Genomic DNA, 14,080 nt, shown 5'->3' on the forward strand with positions numbered 1-14,080 from the left:
GTGTGATTGTCAGGGTTGAGGTGAATATGTGTGGTTGTCAGGGTTGAGGTGTAATTTGTGTGGTTGTCAGGGTTGAGGTGTATATGTGTGTTGTTGTCAGGGTTGAGGTGTATATGTGTGTGGTTGCTAGGGTTGAGGTGTATATGTGTGTGGTTGTCAGGGTTGAGGTGTATACTGTATGTGTGTGGTTGTTAGGGTTAGGAGGTGAGACAAAAGTATACTGTTGCAGTTAAATAGTTGGTGGATATGCAGCTGGCCTATGAGACATACACACCACAAACACAAACACACACACAAACACACACACACACCTCCCTTCCACACAGATTGAATGAACAGCCAAAAGAAACCATGAGCACCTGTGGAACCCCGCCCCACACTTCTCCCTCCCTCTCTCCCCTACCTCCCCTTATCGTGGATCCGAGCGCTGCAACCCAGGTTGCCAGGCATCGACCACACAGTTGCCAAGGAGGCGTTGTGCATTATTAATGGAGTGTGCTCTGTTCTCCCATGGAGACGAACCACCCAACCTGTGCCAGGTCTGGTCCACAGACCATGACCCTTCATTAGAAACATTCTATCTATGGTCTTTACTCATCACATAATTCATTATCTTATCCGATATGTGTTTTCACTCGAAGGTAGAAGATCTAAAACCAGATGACCCTAACCTCCCATCCTAACTTTAATAACCATTATATGATTTAATGATCTGGCGCTGAATCACAGGTAAAGGTATTTTCCTGTACAACATTGCATGTTTTCCTGTTTCCCCAGCTACCTGGAGGACAGGTGTTAACCAGCCGGCATCACTCACCTGTTGTGCCCCTGGCGTCTCCGCCCTCTAAGTCTGTGTGACGCAGCTGTTCCCTCAGTCAGTCAGTCAGTCCACCTGACTCCCTGTCCCTCTGTCTCTCTGTACTTTCACCATCTCTGGATCCCCCATAGGGTTGAAAAGGCCTGACGGCCTCCAGGACAAGCACGGTATAGAGACAGACGGGCCTTCTTGCAAGTAATATCCATAAGCAGGTCTGCCAGCTCTAGTACTAACAACAAGAATCCTAGCTGCATCCATAGCCAACGCAGTAAAAGGACCCTAGGCCCAGCTTAGCTACACCAAGCCTAGCCATGCCTAGTCTAGCCGCAGAGCGAGTGGGCACCTCTGCTTTGAAAGGCAAGCAGGAGACTGTGTGAGGGAGAGAGGAGGGAGGCTGGAAGTTTATAGGTTCTCCTTCCCTGAACCAGGGGACTGGCTGGCTGAATAAATAATACAACAGATATTCCTCTGATGAAGTCTCGCCGCGCCAGTCATCATTATTTCATTGTTGCTGTAATGAGAGCAGAGCACCATCACTCCCTCGGCACCCCGGGCCACTCTGCCTGCCAGGTAGGGGGTAGAGTAGAGAGCTGCACCAGGCCGCCCTACAGGCACATACGGTCTTCATAGACAGACAAACCCCTCGTAGAGCACTTTGACAGGGACATATATTTAATAACACAGAGTACTGGTCCAGGACGGAGATGACAGAGTCTCCTAGTGTATCACAGCTGATGAGTCAGACAGTGCAGGTCTGACTCAGAGCCACGTTGGTGAGAAACTCTGAGGTGCACGGAAGGTCACAAGACCCCCAAGTACAGCAGCTTCAGACAACCATAAATATGTCACAACACTCTCATGACTGTGTGATGAATTGACTCTTCTCACCCGTCTCTTTCCCTTTTGGGGTGGGGGATGTCGATCGGGTGGTGACAGGATGTGTATTCTCACTCAGATCCCAGGGGGGTGCTGTACCTTTGGGCTCTATCAAAGGAGGGTGACAGAGGGGGTCCCATAAGCCCCTGTCAGACGGGACTGGGTGCACACTGCCGCCCAAGCGCTGTGGAGCAAGCCGAGCTCCGTTCTTTAATCCTGTTAGGACTGTGGAAGGGTGCGGCGACACACAAAGACAGCCCATCCCACACCAGCTGGGGTACTCTGTCTGTACCCCCATACACACAGATAGATGCAAACACACACACCGCTCCAGCCTCCCCTCCAGGCTCCTGAAACCTAGTGACTGGAACAGGGTTAAGTCCAGAGGACGACAGATATAGTGAGCCCCAACTCCCTGGAACCCTTCAGAAAGAGAGTCAGACAGAGAGAGAGAGAGAGAGAGAGAGAGAGAGAGAGAGAGAGAGAGAGAGGGAGAGAGAGAGAGAGAGCGAGGGAGAGAGAGAGAGAGAGGGAGAGAGAGAGAGAGAGAGAGAGAGAGAGAGAGAGAGAGAGAGAGAGCTGTAATTACCAAAACACTATCTGTTGACTCCTTCATTATCTCACTTATTAACCACATCATTGGTGTTCAAACAGTCCTAACACACACACACACACACACACACACACACACACACACACACACACACATTCACCAATAATCAACACAGCAGGTATTTGATGAAGCAGGCTGCTGGTTCAGACAACAAGAACATAACAAAAGAAGCAAGTGGAGCGATGTGTGTGTGTGCGTGAGTGTTTGTGTCATTGTGTGTGTGCGTGCCTATGTGAGCAGTGGGGTGTCTGAGATGCAGTATTACTGAGACTGAGAGACAGTAGTCAGCAAGCCCTCTCACCCCTACCCAATAATGACAGTGATCATCTCACAATGAGGAGAATTGTTCTGGCCCCCCTTAGCCCAACAACAGATTTGAGATCAAGACCAATAGTATTTCACTAAATAAAGAAGAAGAATCAAGCAAGACAAACACATGTGGATTTGTTTCATCGCTTTTCACTCTTTTTTCCTCTTGCGTGTGTGTTATGGAGTTGGGTTTTCAATTATGTAAATGTCATCCGACACATCTGTTTCACCATGGTGTCTCATTGTTGTCTTGTTTCCTCACTGTGGGAAGCAGAGCTAAAATAAAGCCACTCTGTTCTGTTCTCCACATCTTTGAGAGAAGACACCAGAGTAGATAGAGGCTCTGTCTCTCTCTTCTGTTCCTCACATCTTTGAGAGAAGACACCAGAGTAGATAGAGGCTCTGTCTCTCTGTTCTGTTCTCCACATCTTTGAGAGAAGACACCGGAGTAGATAGAGGCTCTGTCTCTCTCTCCCCTGTCTGACACATCAGAGACAAGAACGGGATTAATTGAAATGTACATTTCATTACTCTCCCCTTCCTTTCTTCACTGGCATATTCACATCATTTTGTTTGTTTATTTGTTTTTCCTTTGTTTCACTGCTCTCTATTGTTGTAGAACAAATAATGTAGATTTTGTTTGTATGCATTTATGTATTATCCTGCGATCAAAGATTGTATTGTTTGATGCCTGCTTCCTCAGAATTCCACACAGTGTTGAGAAGTTTGGAGTCACAAAGTGGGGAAGTTGGAATGCAGGGACATGGAGAAAAATAGATGATAATTTACACAGGTCACAATCAAGTCCCTGTCATCTTCATCATCAACATCCTCATTATCGTCCTCCTCATCATCATCCTCATTGTCCTCATCGTCCTCATCATCATTGTCCTCATCATCATCATCCTCATCATCATCCTCATCCTCATCATCCATGTCCTCATCATCGTCCTCATCACCCACGTCCTCATCATCATCGTCCTCATCATCCACATCCTCATCATCGTCCTCATCGTCCTCATCATCCACGTCCTCATCATCATCGTCCTCATCATCCACATCCTCATCATCATCCTCATCATCATCCATGTCCTCATCATCATCGTCCTCATCATCATCGTCCTCATCATCCATGTCCTCATCATCATCGTCCTCATCATGAAACTACTCCTCGTCTTCGTTCATAAGATGTACACAACAGGTGGGACATTTCTCTCTGTCCTATCTTTTTCATTCCATCACCCTCTTGCAAGTAAGCATTTTGTCGGATGGTGTATAACGTGTATCCTGTACATAGACTAATACAACTTGAAACTCTCCTCCACCCGTCCCCTCCCAGGTCTGTGGCTTTGGCGATCCAGGTCTGGGGACATGGGTCTGTTCTCATCACGGCACAGCAGTGGCCCCTTGCCTCCGCACTCTGGAACAAGTAAACAGGCCTGTTCTTTATAGCTTTTACACGTCAATCCTCCAGCACATTCTCTTCATGTCCAAGTGCTGTAGGGCTGACATGCATCATTAATGAGCACTCAGTTAATCTAGTGATCCATACCAGAATCCTCTCTTGCTCTCTTGGTCTCTCTCTCAATTAGCTAGCTGGGCCATGGTAGATAGACCTGGGACAGAGAGGAACAATGTGGAGGAGAGGAAGATGAGAGAGAGAGAGGGTAAAGAGAGAAAACATTTACAAAGAAAGAGATAGAGCTGGAATTGCAAACGTATTGATGGAGCGGGGGACCAACTTTTAAAGTGGTCCGAATGAACTTTCTAGAGGATGTATGTTTTATTGTGATGTATGGAGACTTTAGGCTACGGTAGACGACATCAGCTAATACAACAGTGCTGTGATTGGGTCCCACTGGAGTGAAAGCCTCACACACCATAACAAATGTCTAACTGATTCAGTGGATTAAACTTTGCGCTGTACTGTAACAATAGGGCATCAACTGACACCCCTTTCCTCTTGTGTTAGATAGGTGGGTTAATGGAGAGGACAGTAGACCTGTCCCTGAATCCCCCCTGTGTTCCCCAGCGCTTTAAAATGTCCTGCTTCACTAAAACACCGCCAATACTGTAACTGCATGTACATCCTGTCCAGGTCGCCTTACAGATCTGACCTCATGCATATTTTAGTGCTCTTCGCCCCCAAACCTGTCCTGTAATGACGTTTCCCTGTGAACCATTCTGTTCCAGTGTACATCCTTGTCCCATGTTAGGGCAGAGGTGCTTAAGACCGCCACATCCTCTCTCTCTGCCTCTTTCTGTCAGTCCCCCCCATCTCTGACATGCCTGTCCCTTGGGACCTGGGGGGGGGATGCTGCCCACTGCCCCACTTTGGCACCTGCGGAGCCAGGTCAAGTACACAGGATCCCTCCATCTCCCTCTGCTCTGGGAGAGAGGAATAGCCCCCTTCCAGCTTTGTATCTATAATTTGTGCTGTCAGTCAATGAAATATTTACCAGGAACCCTAAAGGCAATTACATTAAAGAGTGTGGTTAGACACCCCCTTCCCCTCAGCAGCCCCCTCCACGTGAACCTGCCGATTTGGTGAATGGTTACAATCTACAACCTTAGTTTTTATACACCATCAATAATTCAACCTGCTTAAAAAAAAGGGGAAAATGGGAGGAAAGAGACAGAGGGGATTAAGGGGAAGTGAGGTGTGTGTGTGTGTGTGTGTGTGTGTGTGTGTGTGTGTGTGTGTGTGTGTGTGTGTGTGTGTGTGTGTGTGTGTGTGTGTGTGTGTGTGTGTGTGTGTGTGGGTGTGTGTGTGTGTGTGTGTGTGTGTGTGTGTGTGCTCTTTGAATTTGTCCATTTGCTTACCGTAGCAGAAATGTGGTCTTGTGGCAATGTCTTTACTCTATTGTTGAAAGGTGGACTGTATAGCCCCTCTCTGCCCCCCCCCCTCCCTCCCCTCCCCCTTTCTAATGACATACTGTAATGTAACCACACACACACACAAACACACATTCATGGAATGGTGAGTGCAAAAATACTGTAGTTGTCATATTTCAGAATGTTTAGTGCTTTAAAATAAACAAACGAAAAGAACATAAACTGTTATTGTAGTGTTTATGCTATGAGAAAGCCATGGGGGAGGGAGGGAGGGAGGGAGGGAGGGAGGGAGGGAAAGAAAGAAAGAAAGAAAGAAAGAAAGAAAGAAAGAAAGAAAGAAAGAAAGAAAGAAAGAAAGAGGGAAAAAAGAAGGGTGGGACAGAATGGACAGAGAGACAGTGAGCTGGCAGAAGAGTAAGAGCCCATTAAGAAACACTTTGGTATTTCAAGCAGATGCCAGAGCAGTATGATTCAGGACCAGAGCAGTGTGACTCGGGACCAGAGCAGTGTGATTCAGGACTAGAGCAGTGTGACTCGGGACCAGAGCAGTGTGATTCGGGACCAGAGCAGTGTGACTCGGGACCAGAGCAGTGTGATTCGGGACCAGAGCAGTGTGACTCGGGACCAGAGCAGTGTGACTCGGGACCAGAGCAGTGTGATTCGGGACCAGAGCAGTGTGACTCGGGACCAGAGCAGTGTGATTCGGGACCAGAGCAGTGTGATTCAGGACCAGAGCAGTGTGACTCGGGACCAGAGCAGTGTGATTCGGGACCAGAGCAGTGTGACTCGGGACCAGAGCAGTGTGATTCAGGACCAGAACAGTGTGACTCGGGACCAGAGCAGTGTGATTCGGGACCAGAGCAATGTGACTCGGGACCAGAGCAGTGTGATTCAGGACCAGAGCAGTGTGATTCGGGACCAGAGCAGTGTGATTCGGGACCAGAGCAGTGATTCGGGACCAGAGCAGTGTGACTCGGGACCAGAGCAGTGTGATTCGGGACCAGAGCAGTGTGACTCTGTACCAGAGCAGTGTGATTCAGGACCAGAGCAGTGTGACTCGGGACCAGAGCAGTGTGATTCGGGACCAGAGCAGTGTGACTCGGGACCAGAGCAGTGTGATTCAGGACCAGAACAGTGTGACTCGGGACCAGAGCAGTGTGATTCAGGACCAGAGCAGTGTGACTCGGGACCAGAGCAGTGTGATTCGGGACCAGAGCAGTGTGACTCGGGACCAGAGCAGTGTGATTCAGGACCAGAGCAGTGTGACTCGGGACCAGAGCAGTGTGATTCGGGACCAGAGCAGTGTGACTCGGGACCAGAGCAGTGTGATTCAGGACCAGAACAGTGTGATTCAGGACCAGAGCAGTGTGTGACCAGAGCAGTGTGGACCAGAGCAGTGTGATTCGGGACCAGAGCAGTGTGACTCGGGACCAGAGCAGTGTGATTCGGGACCAGAGCAGTGTGACTCCAGACCAGACTCGGCAGTGTGATTCAGGACCAGAGCAGTGTGATTCAGGACCAGAGCAGTGTCAGGACCAGAGCAGTGTGATTCGGGACCAGAGCAGTGTGATTCGGGACCAGAGCAGTGTGACTCGGGACCAGAGCAGTGTGATTTAGGACCAGAGCAGTGTGACTCGGGACCAGAGCAGTGTGATTCGGGACCAGAGCAGTGTGATTCAGGACCAGAGCAGTGTGACTCAGGACCAGAGCAGTGTGATTCGGGACCAGAGCAGTGTGACTCGGGACCAGAGCAGTGTCACTCGGGACCAGAGTAGTGTGATTCAGGACCAGAGCAGTGTGACTCGGGACCAGAGCAGTGTGATTCGGGACCAGAGCAGTGTGACTCGGGACCAGAGCAGTGTGATTCAGGACCAGAACAGTGTGACTCGGGACCAGAGCAGTGGGATTCAGGACCAGAGCAGTGTGACTCGGGACCAGAGCAGTGTGATTCGGGACCAGAGCAGTGTGACTCGGGACCAGAGCAGTGTGATTCAGGACCAGAGCAGTGTGACTCAGGACCAGAGCAGTGTGATTCGGGACCAGAGCAGTGTGACTCGGGACCAGAGCAGTGTCACTCGGGACCAGAGTAGTGTGATTCAGGACCAGAGCAGTGTGACTCGGGACCAGAGCAGTGTGATTCGGGACCAGAGCAGTGTGACTCGGGACCAGAGCAGTGTGACTCGGGACCAGAGCAGTGTGATTCAGGACCAGAACAGTGTGACTCGGGACCAGAGCAGTGGGATTCAGGACCAGAGCAGTGTGACTCGGGACCAGAGCAGTGTGATTCGGGACCAGAGCAGTGTGACTCGGGACCAGAGCAGTGTGATTCAGGACCAGAGCAGTGTGACTCAGGACCAGAGCAGTGTGATTCGGGACCAGAGCAGTGTGACTCGGGACCAGAGCAGTGTCACTCGGGACCAGAGCAGTGTCACTCGGGACCAGAGTAGTGTGATTCAGGACCAGAGCAGTGTGACTCGGGACCAGAGCAGTGTGATTCAGGACCAGAGCAGTATGATTCAGGACCAGAGCGGTGTGATTCGGGACCAGAGCAGTATGATTCAGGACCAGGGCAGTATGATTCAGGACCAGAGCAGTATGATTGAGGACCAGAGCAGTATGATTCAGGACCAGAGCAGTATGATTCAGGACCAGAGCAGTATGATTCAGGACCAGAGCAGTATGATTCAGGACCAGAGCAGTGTGATTCAGGACCAGAGCAGTATGATTCAGGACCAGAGCAGTATGATTCAGGACCAGAGCAGTATGATTCAGGACCAGAGCAGTATGATTCAGGACCAGAGCAGTATGATTCAGGACCAGAGCAGTATGATTCAGGACCAGAGCAGTATGATTCAGGACCAGAGCAGTATGATTCAGGACCAGAGCAGTATGATTCAGGACCAGAGCAGTATGATTCAGGACCAGAGCAGTGTGACTCGGGTGTTAGCAGGATTATTTACACAGTCATAATTACAGCTGAGAGCAAGAGATCAGGATCATGACGTAAATGTGCTTGTGTATTTTTTACTTCTGCCTGCCTGCCTGCCTGCCTGCCTGCCTGCCTGCCTGCCTGCCTGCCTGCCTGCCTGCCTGCCTGCCTCTCTGCTCCATTCTGCCAATCCAAGTGTCTATTTATGTCTGTGTGTGTTTCTCTGCCTTTTAAGTCATTCTCTTTGTTTGTCCATCAGTCTATCCCTCTCTCCCTGTCCGTCTGTCTGCTCCTCTACAGCTGGGCGGTCCACAGCCAACAGCCTAGCCTGTCTGTCTGTCCCAGAGGAAAGCCTCTCCCAGTGGAGGTGATGTATATTTGATGAGCGGGTGCCGCAGTCCTGCCGGAGAGGAGAGACATTTGCTGGGGGACAATGGCTGCAGCCTGAGCCTGCTGCACCCCGACCGACACCATCACCACACTCAGGTTTCTGTTTCTGACTCACAATCACATAGACTCCCTGTCCTATTATGGGGCCTACGCTCTGACAAGGCTGGGGTTTCACAGTTCTCTCTGTGTCTCCCTGACACGCACATGCAGGTCTGGGGTTTCAGATCCCCAATTAGAGCGATGGACGAAGCACAGACAAGTAGATTTTTGAATAATACAGTAAGACTTCTTGTTGCACTTTTTCTTTCTGGTGCCTGGTGCTTGTTTCAATGGACACCAAATAAATGACCAGGTCATTGCTACTGTACATAACTATTGTTTCAGCATGTCATTTATATGACAAACACCAGGTAAACAGCACATTGTAAGCATAACAAGAAATGTATATAGAATCTCTCTATAAAAGTTCACTATTTGGTTTTCCTGAGGTTGTCTCATTACTGACATGATGTGTATAGGAGCAAATGTCAGGAGGAAAGCCCTAGTTCTGTAAATGGGGTCCCTAGGACAGCCCTACCCCACCAGGGGAAGGGAAAGACAAGTGCAGGGTGGGGGAACCATGCCTAGAGTGGGGGTCTATCTCCATCACCTCAGCCTTCTGGATATACGCTGTGATTGACAGGTCTTGCTCCTTTGACCTGAGGTTCAACAGTAAAAATGTCATCATCCTCTCTGTGCTTCATATCCATTCTGACCTGTTTATTCTTTAATTGGGGATCCATACTGTGGTTCGAGCCACAAAGTAAATGAGCAATGATTAATTGATGTATTAATTGCTAGGAAAGCAAGGGAAAGGTGTCAGGGAGGATTATTGTGTGTGGTCGTCCATCTATTATTGATTTAAAACAGGAGCCTCTCTGAATCCACTGTTCAGTGGAGTTATTTCACTGGTATGATATTGGTATTTAATTTCACTTAGGATATTACAAATGACTTTTCTTCACCTCATGCCATTTTAACTCAAATGCAGGGACTAAAATTACTTTTTTCATTCGAGCTTTGAATGCTCATTTGAAATTAAAAAAGCTTATGATGAGGTTATTACAGAAATTGGGACATAGAATAAAATCCATCCTATCCATCAGAAGACACAGCAACCTGCGCAATGCGTGGTGGGCGTGTTGTCCGTATGACAACCAGCCAATACCATTGCACCTGTCAAAATCCAGACTTCAAACGCATTGCATTGGAGTGGGTGGTGGTTTTGCCCTCAAGAGGTGTGGCTACACAAACATTTCCCAGTAACATTTGGAGACAATAGGGAAAGGAGGGGGCGATTACCCATCTTTGGGGCGGGGCCAGTAAGACGTTATTTAATAGGTGGCTGCTAGGTATCCATACTACATGCAGCCATTTACAGCCAAAAGCAGAGGAGTCTGACTGGATAGAGAGAGATCTACAGGGGAGAAGACAGGAGGTTTAAACCTGTCATCATTACCATCACTACCATCACCTCAACCAACCAACCGACCGACCATTCTATCAATTTGTTTAATCCTGAGACGATTCTAGTGACAACGGACCAACACGGAGCAAAACGAGGAAGACGGACAACGACCCTCACTAACTTCTGCAATCATGATGTCAATGAACAGCAAACAACCTTTCAGTATGCACCCCATACTGCACGAGCCCAAATACACGCCTCTGCAATCAACCTCAGAGGCCATCCGGAGGGCATGCATGCCCACTCACTCGGTGAGTTATCGTCACATTCAAATGATCCAATTAGAAATAATGAAAAGTAGCCTTAAATGAAGGCGAGCATGCATGGGATATGGAGAATTGGGTGAACCCGAACGCTAAACGCTTATATATTATATGCCAAATAATGTGATTTGCCTGATCAGATATTTCGTATTGCTCATATGTCAAACTCTTCTCATTCCAAGGTACAGAGGAATTATTTATCTTGAAAGATTCATCCTTAACGAATAATCAAATGTGACGGTTGAATATTTGGATGATACTAGGCTGATATAGTCTTTGAGTGAATATGAAATTAACTCATCCGTTTGGATATTTGGACAATTTATTTTAAGAAATGTGCCTTATTAACCGTTCCCCTCTCTGCCTCCCCTGTTCCTCTCCATCTCACAGCTGCAGAGCAACATCTTCGCCGGCTTCGATGAGACTTTACTGCAGAGGGCGGAAGCGCTGGCAGCGGTGGATATCGCAAAGAGCCACCCTTATAAACCAGACGCGACCTACCACACCATGACCACGATGACCAGCATGGCCTGCACCCCCACCTCATCCTCGGGCCATCTCCACCACCCGTCCGTGCTTACCTCGCACCACCACCACCACCACCCCCATCACCAGGGCTCTCAGGGTCTGGATGGCGACCTGCTGGACCACCTGACCCCCGGCATGTCTGTCTCCCTGGGAGGGATGCCCGGCTCCGACGTCTGCTCCACTGCCTCCCATCCACACGCTCACATGTCCGCCATAAATCACATGCAGCAGCACCACCACCACCAACAGGCAATGAACATGCACCCCCACAGCATGGGCTCGCACACCTCGCTGGGCGGCGGCGTGGACTCAGAGCCAGACCCCCGGGAGCTGGAGTCGTTTGCAGAGCGGTTCAAGCAGAGGCGGATCAAGCTGGGGGTGACGCAGGCGGACGTGGGCTCGGCCCTGGCGAACCTTAAAATCCCCGGGGTCGGTTGTCTCAGTCAGAGCACGATTTGCCGGTTCGAATCCCTCACCTTGTCTCATAACAACATGGTGGCCCTGAAACCCATCCTGGAAGCGTGGCTGGAGGAGGCGGAGAGGGCGCAGCGGGAGAAAATGACCAAGCCGGAGATTTTCAACGGAGGAGACAAGAAGAGAAAACGTACCTCCATCGCTGCTCCGGAGAAGCGCTCCTTGGAGGCATATTTTGCCGTGCAGCCGAGGCCCTCATCTGAGAAGATTGCAGCAATAGCCGAGAAACTGGACCTGAAAAAGAACGTGGTCAGGGTGTGGTTTTGCAATCAGAGGCAAAAGCAGAAAAGGATGAAGTTTTCTGCGACACACTAGGAAAATACAGAGCAAAACTTTCCTCGAATAGACAAATCCGAAGCAAATAGGCAAACGGCTCCGGTCCATCGAGGCTAGCAGACAAGATGCGTTTCGTTCCTTTGAATTGGGATAAAGACTTGACAACCAACATCCACCGGGGCAAAACGTATACCTTTTGAAATTGAAAACTGAACGTCGATGAATACAATACAGTGAAATAGGAGATCGACATCATTATACTCCATGGAGGCGGAAAAGAGAAAACCCACCTCTTAACTCATGGCAATTATTGTACAAAAATGGAAATCGAATAATAATTGTTATTATTCTCTTGAGTCAGAATAACTATTTTATATTTATCATTGTACATATTTGTGAATAGGCTACATTTCACCTGTGTGTGAAGAGCGCATCGAATTCGTTCTTTTTTCAAAAACCGAATTGTTGTTTGCAGAAGATGCTGATGCTGATGCTTAGGGCGTAATGTTGTCATCATTGTATGTGTCTCAGAGATGGTTGGCTCTCCGTAACACGGGGGTATAGTTGTAATCATTCATTGCATGGTTTACTTGTAGGGCGTTAGCTGTGAGTTAATAGTTCTAAAAGCCCATCTGAATGCATTGCAATAAGAGAGCATACACACGGGCAATCGCACGTACACGCGGACATACACAGTATAGTCTACTATCTGTCTACCTCATTACGCTAGTGTTGGCACATTCATGGTCATTTTGGACTGTAGGAGTATAAAACACAAAAAACTAATCGTTTCTTCGTTTTTTGTTTTATCCACGAAGTTATGGTTGAATTAGATGACTCACAGAAAGAAAACATGGTGTATGTCTGTACTAATTTCACTGCAATGATGCTTTGACAATCAAATTATTTTGAATAATTACTTTGTAAAAACGTCCATTTTATGTCCTCACATGAAAACGAAAATATTTTTGTTCTTTTAAAAATTATTATTATTAATAATAATAATAATAATATTGGCAAATTAATGCAAATATTGGTTATGTTGTATTCCCAGAGTTCAGTGCACTTTGTAGATATTCTAAACATGAGGAATTGTTAACTTATTTATATTTTTTACCGTTTTACTTCGTTTGGTTTATTATTATTTACCTATTTATTTATTTTAACTTAACTTATTTAAAATACAACGTATATTTCATTTGTGAAGGTGTGCTTAAATGTGTCTGTGTAAGCGACAGAAACTAAAATAAACCATGCACGTTTTACCTCATCTTCTCCTATCAGTTTTTTTGAAGTAAATATATCAACAGTCTCAATTCGATGTCTGTTCGTCTGTTAGAATGGAGAGCATCTGGTTCTTTGAAATGGGAGAACACACTCGGGTGGGAGGTTGACGGATCAGTTGTGGAACCATTTTAAGCTATTTCTGAGTGGGCTATGGACAGGACTTTATAAAAGCTACGTCAATGATCAAATCAAATGATCATATGAATGATTCAATTCGATGTTGATCAATGTTTACTTTATTATGCTCCCTTTTAATTCAGAATCAGTTTTTTTTATTGATCTGATTGAATAAGAAATACCACTTAGTTAGAATAAGTCATCATTGGGAGGGCATATATTAGTCTAGGCTAGTCCATGTGTTATTATGACGTTACATTTTTCCCTAGTACCTATAGAAAATCCCACATCAAACGTTAAGAAGAAAACAATTCATTCCTCGGACGTTAAAATAACTTTGAAATAGACCCAAGTCTCGTCATAAACTGGGGCCTTCAAGGGTTTAGGTCATGAACGTAAGGACATCAGACCAAATACACTTTGCTTTGAATTATTTAAAGTTAAACTGAGGAAGGCACCATAAAATGTTCAATAGTTTATTTATTCGTTGATGCAGTCAGATTCAGGCCAATAAGACTGGACTATCACTTTGAAGCAAAACAACATTTAGAGGAAAGTTCAGAATGTAAAGTTTACTACAACCGTTGGATGAAATGCATTGGTAATCAATAAATTATGAATATCAGCTTCTAATTTATTTTGACAAGTCCTTTCCACATGTGTGCATAATCATTGAGTCCCAGCTAGTTTATCCCGACCCTGCAGTCCGTGTGGAGCCTCTGCAGTCAGATGCGAAAGAAGAGAGACATGACAGACGTTGACTGACATAGTTTATCAGTCCAGAAAATGTCAGGGGTTCCAGGGCTCTCCCTCGTGTTCAGCAGGTGGTTTCATGCCTGTAAAACTCGTTATTAATGAA

At 47.3% G+C, this 14,080-nt stretch overlaps 1 protein-coding gene across 1 annotated transcript; it reads left to right on the forward strand.

The window, feature by feature from the left end:
- The first annotated feature begins 10,188 nt into the window (after positions 1-10,188).
- LOC115136465 (brain-specific homeobox/POU domain protein 3-like) lies at positions 10,189-13,076 on the forward strand. Its single transcript, XM_029672044.2, has 2 exons — positions 10,189-10,527; positions 10,930-13,076. Exons 1-2 carry the CDS (start codon positions 10,408-10,410, stop codon positions 11,854-11,856), a joined length of 1,047 nt encoding a protein of 348 aa, XP_029527904.1. The 5' UTR covers positions 10,189-10,407; the 3' UTR covers positions 11,857-13,076.
- Positions 13,077-14,080: the final 1,004 nt, after the last annotated feature.

Source organism: Oncorhynchus nerka, linkage group LG10 (assembly GCF_034236695.1).
Source record: "Oncorhynchus nerka isolate Pitt River linkage group LG10, Oner_Uvic_2.0, whole genome shotgun sequence".
In the NCBI taxonomy this organism is placed as follows: Eukaryota; Metazoa; Chordata; class Actinopteri; order Salmoniformes; family Salmonidae; genus Oncorhynchus; species Oncorhynchus nerka.

Coding starts and splice junctions, on each gene's coding strand:
- LOC115136465 (XM_029672044.2), top strand. CDS start 10,408: ATGATGTCAATGAACAGCAAACAACCTTTCAGTATGCACCCCATACTG. Junction 10,528..10,929: donor CATGCATGCCCACTCACTCG/GTGAGTTATCGT, acceptor TCCATCTCACAG/CTGCAGAGCAACATCTTCGC.